At 46.3% G+C, this 18,465-nt stretch overlaps 1 protein-coding gene across 2 annotated transcripts in view; it reads right to left on the bottom strand.

Moving 5' to 3' along the window:
* SEPTIN9 (septin 9) overlaps positions 1–18,225 on the bottom strand; it is a 267,635-nt gene extending 249,410 nt beyond the window's left edge. The window contains exon 1 of one of the 2 annotated variants that reach the window (XM_030534403.1): positions 18,043–18,225. In XM_030534403.1, coding sequence (XP_030390263.1) covers positions 18,043–18,064 — 22 coding nt within the window. In that variant the 5' untranslated portion in view covers positions 18,065–18,225. Of the gene's footprint in view, positions 1–1,083; positions 1,130–18,042 lie in introns of those variants that run through there. The other variant, XM_030534402.1, reaches the window with a different exon arrangement.
* Positions 18,226–18,465: the final 240 nt, after the last annotated feature.

Below are 18,465 nucleotides of genomic sequence, written 5' to 3'. Positions count from 1 at the left end.
AATTGGAAGGGGATGCTCTAAACATCAGCTTGGAAATAGCTGCCTGGGCTGGAATCACAAGTCCCAGTCATGGCAGCTCTGAGTCAGCCCTTCAGACGGGGCTAAGTTTAGTACCATACAGGGTGTCTTTTGAATAAGAACTTACAACTAAGGTCCTGACTGCTCAGCATGGCCTGACACTTTACATCAGGTGTGGGCAAACTTTTTGACCCAAGGGCCACATTGGGGTTGGAAAACTGTATGGAGGGCCAGGTAGGGAAGGCTGTGCCTCCCCAAACAGCCTGGCCCCCACCTTCTATCTGCCCCCTCCCACTTCCTGCCCCCTGACTGCCCCCCTCAGAACCCTTGACACATCCTACCCCCCCTGCTCCTTGTCCCCTAACTACCCCCTCCCAGGACCCATGCCCCCTGGGACCCCACGCCCTATCCAACAACCCTGCAACAATCCAACAAGAGTCCTCTGACTGCCCCTAACCCCTATCCACACCCCCGTCCCCTGACAGGCCCCCCAGGACTCCAATGCTTATCCAACTCCCACTGTTCCCCATCCCCTGACTGCCCCATCCCCATCCAACCGCCCCCTGCTCCCTGACTGCTCCGCCACAGGGACCCTCCAGCCCTTATCCACTCCCTGGCCCCAGCCCTGGCCCCTTTACCATGCTGCTCAGAGCAGCATGTCTGGCAGCCGTGCCGCCGGGCCAGAGCTAGACAAGCTGTCACTCTGCAGGAGTATGCAACTCCACTGCCCAGAGCGCTGCCCAAGTGGCTGCGGGGGAGGGGAACAGCAGGGGAGGGGCCAGGGGTTAGCCTCCCTGGTCAGGAGCTCAAGGGCTGGGCAGGATGGTCCTGCAGGCCAGATGTGGCCTGCGGGCCGTAGTTTGTCCACCTCTGCTTTACATAAACGGTAGGGTTGTAATCTGCACCTATTAGCCAAAAGTTTCCTCTTCCCTATTCATGTGCTGGCCTCCACCTCAGAAGTGGCTGCATTTCACTGGTGCAGTGTGACCCATAGATCATAAAGCCATTTGGTGTGGGACAAAGGGTGCTTTATAACTGAGACGTCAGAACCCAAGCTGTGATTACCTGACTCCTGTTTCCACAGAGCTGGATTAGGCATTGATTCCACCATGAGCACTAGGAAAGGCCTTCCTGAACTCCGTGATGTCCTGTCACCAACTCCAGCCAGGGTGATGAGTTACACAGCAGGAGACAGATTCCCAGGCTGCAATGAATCCTTACACTCAAAGGGTGTCCCAGGGCTTCTTTGTCATTATAAAGTCATCCCCGGCAAGTGTGGGAAAGTGTTGACTCACCAGTGACTGTGCTGCCTTTCTCTGACTGGACTGCTGCTTTGGGGCTCTGATTACAATATGAAAACTGCACACACATGGTGACTATATGTGCACAGGAGTTCTGGATTTCTTCCTGAGGATGCTGGAGCTAGGGAGGAAGGAAAAACCCCTATTGTTTTCTTAAAGTAGTGTCGGTGAAAGTGTCAGACCAGCAGCCATGGAGACCGAAGTCCGCCTATCCAGAGAAGAGACCAGGCACAGACAGTGGCAGCACAAGTTTTCCAGCATTAATAAGCTTCAACCTTTATATGGAGGAGTTGCCTTTAGGGATGAGAATGGAATTCAGTTTCCTTGTCCCAGTCAGTCTGTGGCCTGGACAGTGGTCTGAGAGAGGTGGCTGCACTGGACTGAGACCACCAACTCATGTATGCCACCAAAGAGCTCCCCAAAAGAAAGAAGACACTTTCCTTTCGTATCTGCTGGGAGAAAGCTTTAGAGGTCACTCTTTCCCTTCGCCAAAGAGGCCAAGTTTTCTCCGTCTCCACAGACTCTGCCCCAGATGGGGAAGCCTTTTGGGCTGCAAGACTAATTCCATCCGTTGTGGTTTGCAAGGGGGCAGACAATGATCACACAGTTACTATGTTGTAGCCAATAGTTCTGTTTCCAATGAGCACCTGATAGCAAGCAAAGACCCCGCTGAGGTTCACGGCATCCAGTCCTGTTCCAGCGGAGATCAATGGGACTTTTTCCGTTGACTTCAAGAGGAACAGAACTGGGCCTGTGTGTGTGTGACCTGCAGTGCATGGAAACTCACAGCTAAGCTGGAGTTCAGGCAAGACAGGACATGCGAGCGAAGAAAAGAAGTGAAGGTTTATTTGCTTTAATTTCCCTGCCTCACATTTACCTGTCTACCATTAGCTCATTGAGGAATTATTCCCCACAGCCATATTTCCTTGTTTGACGTGATGCCTTTTGTCTGGTTCACCCAGGGCAGGCAGGGTGAAGGCGGGAACAAGGACTATGCTCCAGGAGAGGGATTACACATTCAGTCAGCCTCATAAACAGCAATTTTTGACTGCGGCTTTTCTTTATTTCACATCTCTTTAAATTACCTGGTGTTATGTACAAGCAGTAACTTACTGCTGGGCTGGAGTTCCCTGCTCTTTGAGCTGGTTCCTGAGAGGTATCAGGATGTCATGTTAGCTACAGCAGAACTTTTCCACTAGCTGGAAGGGAAAGCAATGCTATAATAGCATGCCTGGCAAGTAGCATAGCAGCTGACGTACTATGCTGCGGCCATAACGGCATGAGCTGCCAATACTATCTCATACCATGCCAACAAAGTATACCAGTGCTATAGCGGACTGTCTTACCAATGCTACGTCCACCCACCATGCTGATGCCCTTGAAGCCATGCCAACATCATAGCCACATGCACACTGATGTGATAGCAGCATATTCTGCCAACATCACAAGAATACGTACTGGCACCATTATGACAGCCAACTGGTTCCACTGAAGCATTCCATTCATACTAGAGTCTTTGGGGCCTTGGAAGGATGACTAATGGGGTATCACGGGTGAAGCCCTCATTGCCAGACTTGCATCCCCTCCTGGTCATTCTGGGGATTAGCTCAAGGCTGACACCTATGTCCACAGTATGACCTCTGGCACTGTCTCTGCTCCTGCGTATGGCTCCTTTCTCAGCTCCCAGGAACACAGCCTCCTCTTCTCTACTGAGCCCTCTGGCTAGGTGATCATCTATGTTTCCCCTTGCTGGGGGTAGGTATCTCTGTCCATCAGTCCAACCACTTCCCCAGTGGCAAGTGGAGGGGACCCAGGTCCACTCATTACTCCGGGCACCAACCCAGCGACCCTGTAAATAGCAACCTCCTGCTGCTCCTCTGTAACCTCTGTCAATGCTGCTCTGTTCTCCTGAGCCACTTCCCCATGGCCCCAGCACCTTCTTTACCCTCACCTCTGGGCACTTAACTGCTCAGTCCCAGGAGTCAGCCCAGCTCAGTCCAAGGTGCTTACAGCTCTCTCAGCCCTCCAGGGTCACAGTCCTCACTCCCTGGACTCCCAGCAGAAACTGAACTTCTCTGCCCAGCAGCTAACTTTTATATGGACCTGCTATGGGCTCTGATTGGCTGTTCCTTGCAGTCCCTGTCCTATAGGTTGCTCCCCACGCAGCCTCCCTATGGCACTATTAACCCCTTCTCTGCCAGTGTGGGGTGGATTCCCCATCATCTGGGGCTAAGGCAAACAACACAGCAGCACACTTTTTTGGAGCATACCATACTAGTGCCCTAGTAATATACAATGCCATGTAACAGCAGGATGTCATGATACACCCATGGCTGAGAAGAATGTGGGTCCCTCTGAAAATGTGCAAGGATAAGGGTGGGCCATCTGGTCAGACACTGCTTAGTGTTTTGTGATAGGCTGGGAAGGTTGCTGGCTTGAATGCTAAGAGGTAAGATGCACAGGCTGGAAATGGGATGCTGGGAAGCACATCTGTTCTGCTTTGCCCAGCGTTTTTTAATTTGAATTTTAACAGTGTTTAAAATTTGAATTGCATATTCAAAAGCTAGCTGGGGCGGCAGCATAGGCTCATGGCGAAGGCACTGTGCTGGAACTCAGGGGATGTGAATCTATTCCTGACTCTGCCACTGTCCTGCTGTGCACCCCTGGGCAAGTCAGTTCCCTACTCTGTGCCTCAGTTTCCCATTCTACCCTTTGTCTGTCTTTTCTATTTACTTTAAAGCACTTTGGGACAGTGACTGCCTTTTGCTATGTGTTTGTGCAGCGTCTAGCACAAGGGGCCCTGATCTCAGTTGGAGCTGCCTGGTGCAACTGTAAGACAAATTACGAACACCGCTGCTGAAAGCAATGCCGCTGCCAATGGTCAGAGCCAATGGAGCAGCGGGAGGGGAAGTGAGTCATGCAGGACGTTCAGAGGTGTGCTTTTCAGTTTGTCAGATCTAGTGGTGAAAGCCGTTGCCAGGTAGCATGTGTAAACGTGACAGAGCAGTGTGGCTTTTGTTTACTGGCTGGAAAATGTGACTGTGTGGCACAGGCTAATCAGCTGCCTGAAACAATGGGCGAGTGTTTTGCTTGTGGGAACTGGATCCTATTTGTTTTCTCTTTTGTTTCTGGGTTTTGGGTGGGTATGGAGGGCCACTGACCTTTGATATTACAAGCTTTCTCACAGATGTGAGTTATGGCCTCTCTTAGCCCACGTGACTCACCAAGCCAAGCCACAGAATTTGTTTCCAGTGCCCTACAGATAAAATACAAAGCGCCTTGTCAGTGTACAAATATCAGCTGCTCCTAGATTAAGGGAAGACAAACTCCTGACATCTCCCTGGCTTTTCCCCCTCCCATAATTTCAGTAAAACTGACTCATTTCCAAGCAAGTTTAAAGTGTTTCAATACTCTCCTTCATCGTTAGTCATTTCATCAAATGGCTGGAACAGAGAGGGTTTCGATTGTAAGATTTTTTGGGACGGGACTGTCTTTTACTATGAATTTGTATGGCAACTAACACAAGCGGGCCCTGATCCCTGATTGGGCATGACAACAATCATGTAGATAATAAATAATATCCTAATGGACAGGAGGAAAGCTCTGACTTCTCCCAGCACTGGGGAATTTCAAGGATCGTCCATGTAACAGTCCAGGACACTTTTTCCCCTGTCTTTGAGGAGGCTACCCTCTGCTCCTCCCCCTAGTGAGGAGCCAAGCCTCGGGGACTCTGCTAATGAACAAGCAACAAGTCAATATCCGGGGAGGTGGTTGGATGCATGTGAGTTGACCCTTCAGCCTTGTAAAGGGAATGAGGTACTATCAGGAGTTGGGACCAAACAAGGGAAGGAACTGCATGTTTGTGACATTGAGCGGCTATGAGAAAGGCCCAGTGTACGTGGGTCACACTTGTGGGTGGGAGTCTACAGGCAAATTCTGTCCCTAGTTACCTCCATGCATCCCCAGTAAGTGTAGTAGGGTAGCACTGGCGGAATTTGGGGCTTGTATAATATCTGGGCAGCTTTAAGGCAGGCGGGGTGACCAGATGTCCGATTTTATAGGGACAATCCTGATTTTTGGGTCTTTTTCTTATATAGGCTCTATTACCACCCCCCCAATCCCTCTCCTGATTTTTCACATTTGTTGTCTGGTCACCCTAAAGGCAGGATCAATGGTATCTTAGCAGATGGAGTTCAGGTCCTTGGGCAATGTAAACACAGTGGATTTTATTATCAGGAGAAAGACTCACAGGTTAGGAGCTGCATGAAGCAATTGGCACCACCGGCAAAGCAGTGTGCACGGCATTGCCAACCCCCAGCATTCAAAACCAGGAGTCAGGCTCCAAAACGATCAGGAAACTGGCTTAAAATCACAACATTTTTACACACTAATACATCTGGGGTCTCTGGCAAGGGCGGCTCAGTGCCTTCTGTGTGCCGTGCATGGTGAACGCCTGCCCTCGGGTGATTGGAAAGTGTCCGTTTTTGCAGACGGAAATTAACAAAGCCCAGTGCACAGCCTGGGAACAATTCCCAGCAGGTTCCAGGGCTAAGTTTCACCTGCTCAGGAGCTCAGTTGCTGTGGGGCTTAGTGCTCCCCAAAGGCCTCATCCAGAACCCCCTACAATCGCTGAGAGTCACTTCACTGATTTCAAAGAGCCCTCAGCTAGCTCAGCAGCTGCTTTTCTCCCCACGTCCCCCCAGGAAGAGGTGAGAGCAGGGGGAACTTTGCTCTGTTTGTTTATAAGCTATGCTAGGCCTTATCGCTGACTGGCTCTAGGGCTCGGCCCGGAAAGCCTAGCTCTGGGGGGAACGATCAGTGGTGTCATTTATGTGAGTTTTAATTAAAACAACCCAGTAGAGAAACTTCTCTGGAATACAAACAACGAAAGGAAAAAAATCACACTATGAAGCCCGTGCCGAGTTACTCCTCCACTGGCAGTTTAGCTAGTTAGGGCAGGCATTGGGACCGTTGCCAGGGAGACAATTATGCCACCATTGTTTCCCCAGGCTGGGAGGACTTGGGATGAAATCCTGGCCCCATTGAGGTTCATGAGAGCTTTGCCATTCAGTTCAGCGGGGTCAGGATTTCACCCTTGATGCCCAGCTGGGGCCTTAGACTCCCAGGAGTGTCAGCTTCCCCTCCCCCAACCCTGATCTGTTTGCAGACTCCATGTCATTGTTTGTGGGTGCTCAGAATTGGCCTACCTCTGCAATAGGAAGCATAACGTAAAGTCCCATGCCCAGAACAACCACCACAAATGACTCCAGTGTCTGCAGCACCAGTTTGCAATCTTACAATAACAAACTAGTGCACAAAGATCAGCATTTAGAGTGTAAACTCTTTGGGGGCAAGGGCAGTCTTTTCCCCCCTTGTGTTTGTACAGGGCCTAGCACAATGAGGGCCTGGTCCAGGAGTGCAACAGCAATACAAAAAATGGAAATGACAACTTGATATGAACATGGCTCAGCACAGCCCTGCAGTGAAAAGCCAGGGTGGGAGACCCCAGCAACTCAGAAGCAACCCTACAATAATAAACCAGTGCTCATGAAAAGCCATGTTATTGCAAAAGGGCTCCACAGGGGTAGGTGTCCTGGTGGCAGATCCTTTTGCAGGATCAGGATCCAACTGAGGCAAAGAATAACTCCAATTGTATCTGTTTTCCTTAGTTACTCAGATACCCCAATGATAAATATAGTGAAGATACTAGATAGACAGAGAGACAATGCGGACAGATTAGATTAAATAGCTCAGAAAAGGGATTCTGCTGAGGAGAATGCCTTAGCACAGACTATCCAGGGTATGCAATTATCTGGGTCATGTTGATTGAGCATCCAGTGGTGAAACTGGTTAAGGGCACCGTTCCTGAGGAATAATAGGATAGCTTTTAATGTGTTTGAATGCACGTCACAGCAGCAGGCACAGCTGTTCCTGGCAGAAATGATGGGTGGAAATAATGCCACCAGTTTGTTAATCTGCCCTGGAAGCTATGTAGTTTGCACTGAATTCTGTTTTCATACACTCTCTTATTGCAGCTAAAGACTGAGGTCTGACCGTGCATGGTCATTAAAGATCCCTTCTTCCAGGCTTTATACAGGCAAAATGTCTGCTGGGTCAATGTGTAAAGGAGAGAAGAATTGAGCCCTCAAGAGCCCCCTGATACTTGTCCTGTGGGGAGGAACATTAATCTCAGGGGCTTGGCCAAATTCCATTCTGCTTCCCTAAAATCCCCATGTAATCTCAATTGGAAACAATCTCTCTCACTTTCAGTCTCATTGTTAAATAGTTAGCACCATCCCTTTGTGGAGCTGGCTCTTTTGAAGATGTGACCCTTAATTAGGTACAGAAATATTAGTTGAGCTGGCCCTGACTGCGGGTGCTGAGCATGTGAAATCTGGCCCTAGGTGTGTCTGGAAAATACGACCCTTGGAGTGAAAGCTTGCTATCACAGGCACCTGGAGAAATACGGTTCAGCTGACTATTATCAATGCTGCTCTGCTTAGCGAGGCCTCAGCCTACATGAAGCAAAGCAAATGATCTTAGTGTCCAATCTTTATTCTCTGAGTCTAATACTTACCGCACAGTACAGACAGAAACACTGGATCTAGTAGGAGCCTGATTCACAGAAGCACCAAACACTTGCAGTCTCATTGACCTGAATCACAGCTCAGCATCTCAGAATTATCAGATCTTAGCTCTATTAGGGTAGCGACCACAGGCCCAAGTCAGGATTGGGGCTCCATTGTGTTGGGCATAGTACAGGAAAACACAGTCCCTGCCCCAATCACTTCCAGTCTAACTAATCTGCACAACTTCTATTTGCTTTTGGTATTATCATCTACTCAGAAGGAAACTGAGGCATGGGGATTTGCTCAAGGCAAGGAAAAAGTTCTTGGAATGTATTGGAGACAATTTTTTATTTCAGGAGGTGGAGGAAGCTACTTGGGGGAGGCTTTTCTAGATTTGATTTTGACAAATAGGGAGGAACTGGTTGAGAATTTGAAAGTGGAAGGCAACTTGGGTGAAAGTGATCATGAAATGGTAGAGTTCATGATTCGAAGGAATGGTAGGAGAGAGAACAGCACAATAAAGACAATGGATTTCAAGATGGTAGAGTTTAGCAAACTCAGGGAGCTGGTAGGTAAAATCCCATGGCAAGCAAATTTAAGGAGAAAAACAATTGAAGACAGTTGGCAGTTTTTCAAAGAGATATTATTAAGCACACAAGAGCAAACTATCCCACTGAGTAGGAAAGATAGGAAGTTTGGTAAGAAACCACCCTAGCTTACCCAGGAGATCTTCAGTAATCTAAAACTCAAAAAAGTGTCCTACAAATAAGTGGAAACTTGGTCAGATTACAAAGGATGAATATAAACAAATAACTCAAGTATGTAGGGACAAAATTAGAAAAGCCAAGGCAAAAAACAAGATCAAACTAGCTAGGGATATAAAAGGAAATGAGAAAAGATTCTACAAATACAATAGAAGCAAGAGGAAGACCAAAGACAGAGTAGGCCCATTACTCAATGAGAGGGGAAAGACAATAACAGAAAATGCGGCAATGGCAGAGGTGCTTAATGACTTCTTTGTTTCGGTTTTCACCAACAAGGTTGGTGGTGACTGGATGTCTAACATAGTGAATGCCAATGAAAATGAGGTAGGATCAGAGTTTAAAATAGGGAAAGAACAAGTAAAAAATTACGTAGACAAGTTAGATGTCTTTAAATCACCAGGGCCTGATGAAATGCATCCTAGAATACTGAAGGAGCTGACTGACGAGATATCTGAGCCATTAGCAATATCTTTGAAAAGTCATGGAAGAAGGGAGACATTCCAGAAGACTGGAAAAGGGCAAATATAGTGACTATCTATAGAAAGGGAAATAAGGACAACCCAGGGAATTACAGATCAGTCAGCTTAACTTCTGTACCCAGAAAGATAATGGAGCAAATAAGTAAGCAATCAATTTACAAACATTTAGAAGATAATAAGGTGATAAATAACAGTCAACATGGATTTGTCAAGAACAAATAATGTCAAGCCAACCTGATAGCTTTCTTTGACATAGTAACAAGCCTTGTGGATAGAGGAGAAAGCGGTAGATGTGGTATATCTTGACTTTAGTAAGGCTTTTGATACTGTCTCGCATGACCTTCTCATAAACAAACTAGGGAAATACAACCTAGATGGACCTATAAGGTGGGTGCATGACTGGTTGGAAAATCATCCCCAGAGAGTAGTTATCAGTGGTTCACAGTCGCGCTGGAAGGGCATAACGAGTGGGGTCCTGCAGGGATTTGTTCTGGGTCTGGTTCTGTTCAATAGCTTCATCAATTATGTAGATAATGGCATAGAGAAGACACTTATAAAGTTTGTGGATGATACCAAGCCGGGAAGGATTGCAAGTGCTTTGGAGGACAGGATTAGAATTCAAAATGATCTGGACAAACTGGAGAAATGGTCTGAAGTAAATAGGATGAAATTCAATAAGGACAAATGCAAAGTACTCCATTTAGGAAAGAGCAATCAGTTGCACACATGCAAAATGGGAAATGACGGTCTAGGAAGGAGTACTGTGGAAAGGGATCTGGGGGTCATAGTGGATCACAAGCTAAATATGAGTCAATAGTGTAATGCTGTTGCAAAAAAAAGTAAACATAATTCTGGAATGTATTAGCAAGGGTATTGTAAGCAAGACACGAGAAGTAATTCTTCCGCTCTACTCCGTACTGATTAGGCCTCAACTGGAGTATCGTGTCCAGTTCTGGGTGCCACATTTCCGGAAAGATGAGGACAAATTGGAGAAAGTCCAGAGAAGAGCAACAAAAATGATTAAAGGTCTAGAAAATATGACCTATGAGGGAAGATTGAAAAAATTGGGTTTGTTTTTTCTGGAGAATAGAAGACTGAGAGGGGATATGATAACAGTTTTCAAGTACATAAAAGGTTGTTACAAGGAGGAGGGAGAAAAATTGTTCTTCTTAACCTCTGAGGATAGGAAAAGAAGCAATGGGCTTAAATTGCAGCAAGGGAAGTTTAGGTTGGACATTAGGAAAAACTTCCTAACTCTCAGAGTGGTTAAGCACTGGAACAAATTGTCTAGGGAGATTGTGGAATCTCCATTATTGGAGATTTTTAAGAGCAGGTGGACAAACACCTGGCAGGGATGGTCTAGATAATACTTAGTCCTGCCTTGAGTGCAGAGGACTGGACTAGAAGACCTTTCCAGGTCTATGATTCTATGCAAGTCAAGATTAGCATACTGGAGCTCCTGATTCCCCGTCCAGTGCTCAGAACACAGCTCTATCTCAATAACCTCTACATTTATTCTAAGTACGTTGATCATGAATGAACTATACGGGTATTTCTTCTGCATGCACCCTGTTAACAAGTTCGTGGTTTATACAGTGGCAGTACAAGCAGGAAACGCCTTGGTCACCCACAGATGTTCTTCAGAAAGATTGAGAGCTACAGTATACAGCCCAAGGGTCTGATCACATCCATGTGGGCAGACCCCTGTTGTGTGGAGCCCAACCAAGGCCTGGGCCTCTCCCTGATAGCAGCAACAGTGTCCTATATGGAACTATTCCGAGGTTCCTGTTCAGTTCAGGATGAGGAGTGTAATTGGCCTCTGAGGGAAAGTTTCTGAAGACTTGCAAATCCCAGATTTTGTGCAAGTTTCCCCCCAATCCTGCTCAACCAGTGGGTCACATCCAGTCCCATGGGGTAATTCAGGAGGTAAATAGGGCACTTGTTTTTCAAATATTCTCAGCATCATACACATTCCTTAAGCAATTCTTGCCAAGCTTGGAGGTCACCTGAAGGTCGTCCTGAGTCAAGCCTCAGCCTCACCTCTCAGCATGAGCCTTGCTTGTCTATTGCATTGTTGGCAAAGCACATGGATCTGAGTAATGGAAAAGGGAGTATTGTTTCCTTAAAGAAACAGTATCCCCTAGAGAGGATCCCAGCACAACTGAAACATCTCAGGACAACTCTCCTCTCCCCATGGATCTGAAAAAACAAGCGTGAGGAATTACAGCTGGCATCATAGTGGGTGCTTCTTGTTCTTAAACTTGCCTTGTAAGATTCCTCCTGAATCTTTAGAGCCTTTATAGCCTCTCTCCCCTCCAGCCACCTCAGTATATTCAGGCCCAGAACATTGCAGGGCTGAGCTGTGTATGCCTGCAGCTAAAGCACAAAGGTCTGAATGTCTGTTTATGGGTAAGAGGTAAAGTATCTAAAGCAGGATCTCCAGCCCAACCACACCTACATGGCGAGTGTTCAAAAGCCACAGCAGATGTATATGATTTCCCCGCACTGCCTCAGAGAATGTAAATCCTGCATGAGCTGGGAATATCCCCACAGCGGGAAGATGCAGCAATAGCATTACAGCATGCCCAGCAAATACAGGGCCTGAGCCAAAGCCCAGTGAATCAGTGGGAGTCTTCCCACTGACTTATGTGAGTTTTGGATCAGGTCCATAGTAAGGATTCAGAGCACACTGAGGGAGTGGGGCAAAGTCTGGTACCTCAGGAGACTGAATTTAAGCCCTGCGGCCCCTCTCTATCCTCACAAATCATGTGAAACATGCTTGTTGCTTCCTAGTGCCATAGCTTTGGGGTGTTCATTAGCCAATTTCTCACAGCCATACTCTTGCCTCTAGCCGAGAAGGCGTTGCAGTTCAAATCCCACAGCACAGTACTGGGGGTTGCAGTGCTGGCAGAAAGGTGTCATCTTTTCAGCCAAGCCGTTTCGGCATGTTCCCTTCTGCCTCTCATTAGTTCTCCCGACACTCCCTGTCAAACAAGTTCTGATAGTCTGCACAGTCAGTGAGCTGTGGTGTCGGAGAAAAACTCAGTTCTCGCTTTTTGTTTGGGTGCAGCAGAGTCAGATACTTTATTCTGTTTAGCAGCTACAGCAGGGAGAGAGTGCGCTAGGACATAGGGTCTCCCCTTCCTAGACGGGTCTCTCAACAGGTAAACAATTACAGCAGCATTTATACTTTTGTTACACACAATAATAAGCAACAGCTGCATTTTGTTTATACATAGGTTATCCTGATATCTTGTTTTTCTCACTTAAGAGACTCCAGTCTACATTTCGTATTATCTACACAAGGTCGAAAAACAACTTCTCACACAGTTCTTTTCCACTCGCCTCACACAATCCTCACTTCTACAAATCTCGCGTTATTAGGGTTACAGTTAGCCTAACTCTTGCTAACAGAGACTGTCCTGCATTAAGATCCCCTTCTAATCCGTCAGTTCTTTCTGTACTTCCACAGCGGTAACCTTTCTTTGTAAAGCCAGCAGGATTCCCTGTGACCAGCCCAAAAGAAAACCATACACCTACCAAGATTTGTAATGTTATCCAATTTATAAGTTTAAGCAGGCTTTGGTCTGGCCAGTCCTGGGTCTGGATGGGAGATCATCAAAGAAACCTAAGGCTGGTGGGGATGGTAATGATTCAGTATGTGACACTCTTCCTTCTGCATCAGCAAAGAGCCAAGCCCCCCAAAGGACATCATGGGCAGCTGTACCCATTTTGAATTCTAATCCTGCCCTCCAAAGCGCTAGCCTTTTGGCTGAGTTATACATGGTCAGGATCGAGTCCACTGTGCCTTTTCATAGACTCATAGAAATGTAGGACTGGAAGGGACCTCACGAGCTCCTCTGATCCAGTCTCCTGCACTGAGGCAGGACTAAGCACTATCCTAGACCATCCCTGACAGGTGTTTGTCTAAGCCTCTCCTTAACAACCTCCAGTCACAGAGATTCTTTACCCTCTCTAGGTAATTTGTTCCAGTGCATAACTACCCCCACAGTCAGGAAGTTTTTCCTAATGTCTAACCTAAATCTCCCTTGCTGAAGTTTAAGCCCATTACTTCTTGTCCTGTCCTCAGTGGATAAGGAGAACAATTTATCACTCTCCTCTTTATAACAGCCTTTTACGTATTTGAAGACTGTTATCATGTTCCTCCTCAGTCTTCTCTTCTCCAGACTAAACAAATCCATTTTTTTCCCAATCTTTCTTTGTACGTTGTGTTTTCTAGACCTTTAATCATTTATGTTGCTTTCCTCTGGATTTTCTCCAATTTGTCCACATCCTTCCTGAAATGTGATGCCCAGAACTGGACATAATGCTCCAGTTGAGGCCTTATCTGTGGTGAGTACAGTTGAAGAATTACTTCTTGTATCTTGCATACAACACTCCTGCCAATACATCCCAGAATGATGTTTGCTTTTTTTGCAACAATGTTACACTGTTGACTCATATTTCGTTTGTGATCCGTTATAACCCCCAGATCCTTTTCTGCAATACTTCCTCCTAGGCAGTCATTTCCCATTTTCTATGTGTGCAACTGATTGTTCTTTCCAAAGTGTAGTACACCTCTACCTCGATAGAACGCTGTCCTCAGGAGCCAAAAAATCTTACCACGTTATAAGTGAAACCGCGTTATATCGAACTTGTTTTGATCCAACGGAGTTCGCAGCCCCGCTCCCCCCAGAGCACTGCTTTACCACATTATATCTGAATTCATGTTATATCGGGTCGTGTTATATCAAGGTAGAGGTGTAATTTGTATTTGTCCTTATTGAATTTCATCCTATTTATTTCAGATCATTTCTCCAGTTTCTCCAGATAATTTTGAATTCTAATCCTGTCCTCTAAAATGCTTGCAACCCCTCTGAGACTCGCATTTTATAAGTGTACCCTCTATGCCATTATCTGACTCATTTATGAAGATACTGAATAGCACCGGACCCACAACAGATCCCTGTGGGACCTGACTTAATATACCCTTCCACTTTTCTATGAACCCATTGATAACTATTCTTGAGTATGGTTTTACTGCCAGTTGTGCACCCACCTTATAGCAGGTTAATCTAGACTATATTTCCCTAGGTTGCTTATGAGAAAATCATGTGAGAAAGTATCAAAGGCCTTACTAAAGTCGAGCTATAACACATCTACTGCTTCCCCCATCCACAAGGCTTGTTACCCTGACAAAGAAGGATATTAGGTTGGTTTTACATGATTTGTTCTTAACAATTCCATGTTGACTGTTACTTAGCACCTTATCTTCTAGGTGCTTATAAACCCACTGTTTGATTATTTGCTCCATTATCTTTATAGGTACTGAAGTTAAGATGACTGTCCTATAATTCCCTGGGTTGTTCTTAATCCCTATTTTATAGATAGGTATTATACCAATCCTTTTCCAGTCCTCTGGGATCTCTCCTGTCCTCCACGAGTTCTCAAAGATAATGGCTCCAAGATCGCGTCAGCCAGTTCTGTAAGTATATTAGGATGTATTTCATAAGGCCCTGCTGACTTGAAGACATCTAACTTGTCTAAATAATTCTTAACTTGTTCTTTCCCTATTTTAGCCTCACATGCTACCCCATATAGACTGACGGTCACTCTGTTAGTTGTTTGATCACTGCTAACCTTTTTGATGAACATGGAGACAAAAAAGGACGTTTAACACTTGAGCCATTGCTATGTTTTCTGCATTGTCTTTCCCCCCACATTGAGTAAAGGGTCTTCTCCATCTTTGGTCTTCCTCTTGTTTCTAATGTATTTGTAATTTTTTTTTTTTTGGTATTCTTTGTGTCCCTAATCTCATCTTGTGCCTTGGCCTTTCTAATTTTGTCCCTACATGCTTGTGTTGTTGTTGTTTTTTATATTCATCCTTCATAACTGACCTAGTTGCCACTTTTCATGTGATTCTTTTTGGAGCATCAGGTTATTGAAGCTATCTTTATTTAGCCAGCATGGTCTCTTGCCTTTGCATTGGGATAGTCTGTTCTTGTATCCTTAATACTCTCTCTTTAAAAAACTGTCAATGCTCCTGTACTCTTTTTTCCCTTAGACTTGCTTCCCATGGGATTTTACCTACCAATTCTCTGAGTTTACTGAAGTCTGCCTTCTTGAAATCCTTTGCCTATTTTCTGTTGTTTTCCCTTTCACCATTCCTTAGAATCATGAATTCTATCATGTCATGGCCACTTTTGCCCAGGCTGCCTTTCACCTTTAAATTCTCAACCAGTTCCTCTCTATTTGTCAGAATCAAATATGGAACAACCTCTCCCCTAGTCATTTTCTCCACCTTCTGTAATAAAAAGTTGTCTCCAGAGCATTGCGAGAACATAAGTGGGGGTTTCAACCCTAGAGTCCTGCCCAAATTCCAACCCATGCAATTACATTCTGCCTCCCTAACGTTCTTCTTGTTGTTTCAATTGAACAATATAAACGTCTCTTCCTTTTTTAAACAACTGCCACATTCCAGCCCAGAAGTGGCTGCATCTTTGTGATGAGCAAAGTGTTTCTAACACACAGTTTGAATCCCTTTTGGATGAAAGGTACTAAACAAATGTCAAAGCCAAACTGTATTGTAGTTATTTGGAATTGTGCTCACTGGGGCAGTCTCATGAGATACACATCTCACTAATGCCAGGAGATTTGCAGTCACTCAGTTTTACCCCACCACACATCAGTACAAAGCAAACATGACAGCCCAAGACAGTCAGCTTCAAGAGCAAGGAGCCACAATTTCAGCTCACTGGACACTGACAAGTCTCCTTAAGGTATGGGATTAAAATATGTAATGCTCATATTCAGCCATGTTGTGCAAAGTAGAACATACATGTTTTCTAGTATTTGGGAGGTGTCAGGAGGCATCAGAAAAGGGTTGCAACCCATCAGATGTTTTTCTAGCTATGCCTTTCTAACAGGCCCATCACTGTAGTACCTGTGTGCCATGTTTTGCCATTGTTAGCTGCCCCACCTCACATAAGACCTATTGGGCCAGATCTTCCATAGAGATAATTCAGCATGGCTTCAATGGAGATGCACCAGCTAACACCAGCTTAGGACCTGGCCCATTATTTTTAGGAGCAGGGAGGTATTAGGAATCCCTTCTCCCATCCTGGCCTCTGCACCTTCTTTTTGCCCTAATCCTACCCTTGAAATAACCCTCTACTTTCTATGCTCCACACATTTCCCCATCAAATTCCCCCATGAAACACACTTCTTTGCCCTGCTTTCTCACAGTCAGGAACAGTGGTCACTGCTACTGTCCTTGTGCCATCTCTTGCTGTATTGTAGCTGTCCTAGCTAGCTTGTAAAACTGCTCAGGGCAATGGCCCATTTAAATTCCATGCTTTGTAAGGCATGGTGCTATATTAATAATAATTCTTTCACCAGCTATGAGTCCCAACATGTAAAGTCATAATAAAACCACCAGAACAGTCTGTTGATTGACACCAATAAGAGAGATATTTTAGGGGAGGGAGCTCGAGACTAAACACACAACAGTAGAAACGTTATGAATCGACATAAGCATTGGAGTAATCCAAGGCATTTCCACCGGGGAGTTCTGAAGACAAAGCACCAAGTCCAGCTTGCTCCTGTGGTTTATGAGATCATTCAAGCCCCCCGAAGAGGTTCGAGTTGGCTGTTTTGTGGCTTCAATAAGTCAGTATTTTGGCCACTCCAAAAAGCAATGAAATACCAGCGAATAAGCTAACCCACGCAATGGTTCAACAAGAAATGTGACTCAGGCTGCTTGGAAGAGACCAGCATGTAGAAAACAGCTCACATTCTGCAGGCAGTCACATCCAGCCTGCCCCACTAAAGTCACGGGGTTAGTAAGGGTGTAAATGAGCAGAATTTGGCTTAAGGAATTTAAAGTCACAGGCTGCTGGCTGGACCAGGAGTGGAACTCAGATGTAGAGGAGAAAATGTGCCTGAGTGCTAGCAGGGACCCTAACTGCAGTGTGTCAGTTGGGTAAGTGATTGGTCTTTCACAGGGGATTTGCCCTCACTGTCACCCCCACTGATCACTTATTCCAGTGATTTGTTAGTTTGACCATACTGGGTGTCAGGAATCCATGCTAACTTTAGCCACTCCCCTCGCATTGTACCCACAGCAGCTCTTTGTGAGCAATGAGCTCTTTCAGAAGCTGCCAATGCCAGGCTTTCACAGGGCTCGTAGGGCTCTGTTCTAATGGGAAGGCTGAAGACGAGGGGGTAGGAGCCGTAATGCTGAACTGCTCCTCGGCTGGTGACTCAGCATCCAGGAGGCAGAAGATGACCTTGGCTGGACTGGAACCAGATGCAGCCCCACCGCTGCCAGTGACTTACAATGGCTGTCCCCGCAGGAGCGAGTGCGAAAGAGCCTGCATTGACTTGGAGTAGAGCTGGGGAGTGGAGGGTTCTTGAAAAAACAGCAGGGTGGGATGGAGGGCACTGACTCAGACCCACACCTCCCTCCCATGGCTCTGGTTCATTCAGTTCACAGCACACATGCTATTAGTGTCCCTTACAGCAGGAAATGCAGCCGGTAACTTAGGCACCGCTTTGCTTTTTCGTGTCCCTCTTTTGTTCCAAGCTGACCAACTCTGCTGTTCCTTGTGGCGTGTGAGGTCACAATGACGTGTAGGTCACAGGAACTGCATTCACGGACATTTCCAGAGGGCTGGCACAACCTGCCTCCCTGGGTTTGCGCTGAGTTTCTTAAGCCCTTTTCATTGATCAAAGACGTTCTTTTATAGGCAACAAAACAGCGGCTCTCCTCCGACAGAGAGAACTAGAGCAAGAAAGGCTTGTACATGCCATGCTGTTCATTTTAAGTGTTGGTTTTGTACACACACGCACAGCCCAGCTTACTGATTCGATAACACCCAGCAGCCACCAAACCCGGGCCCGCTTTGCTCACCTGAGTGTACTGATTTCTTCATGCTGCCACCGTCGCGGATGTTACATAGGAACAAAATTCCGTGCCGGGATGGCTTTCCAAGTTGCTCCTGTGACTAATCCCCAGGGTGATGTGTGACTGGCTTAGTCCTGTTGTTCCCGTAGGCAGGGATCAGCCAGGGGAAATGCACTCCTCCTGTACGCTGGCTCCACACACCCAGAGCTCCAGCGGAGGGGCAGCCTAGCACACTCCCAGCAATTAGAACACACCTTTCCTAATCTGATGTTCAGTTCTGGGCCGTTCCAACTGCGCTGACATTGGCAGGGGAAGGAGGAGAGCTCAGCCTCCCTGGTGGTTTAACCTTTTCCCCTCTGAACACAAATGCACTCTGCAGAATATTTCCGCCAGCTCCCGGGCCTGGAACCTCCCACAGATTGAACCTGC

The sequence above is a fragment of the Gopherus evgoodei genome, chromosome 15 (assembly GCF_007399415.2).
Source record: "Gopherus evgoodei ecotype Sinaloan lineage chromosome 15, rGopEvg1_v1.p, whole genome shotgun sequence".
Classification (NCBI taxonomy): domain Eukaryota; kingdom Metazoa; phylum Chordata; order Testudines; family Testudinidae; genus Gopherus; species Gopherus evgoodei.
This window is presented reverse-complemented; position numbering and strand designations above follow the sequence as displayed.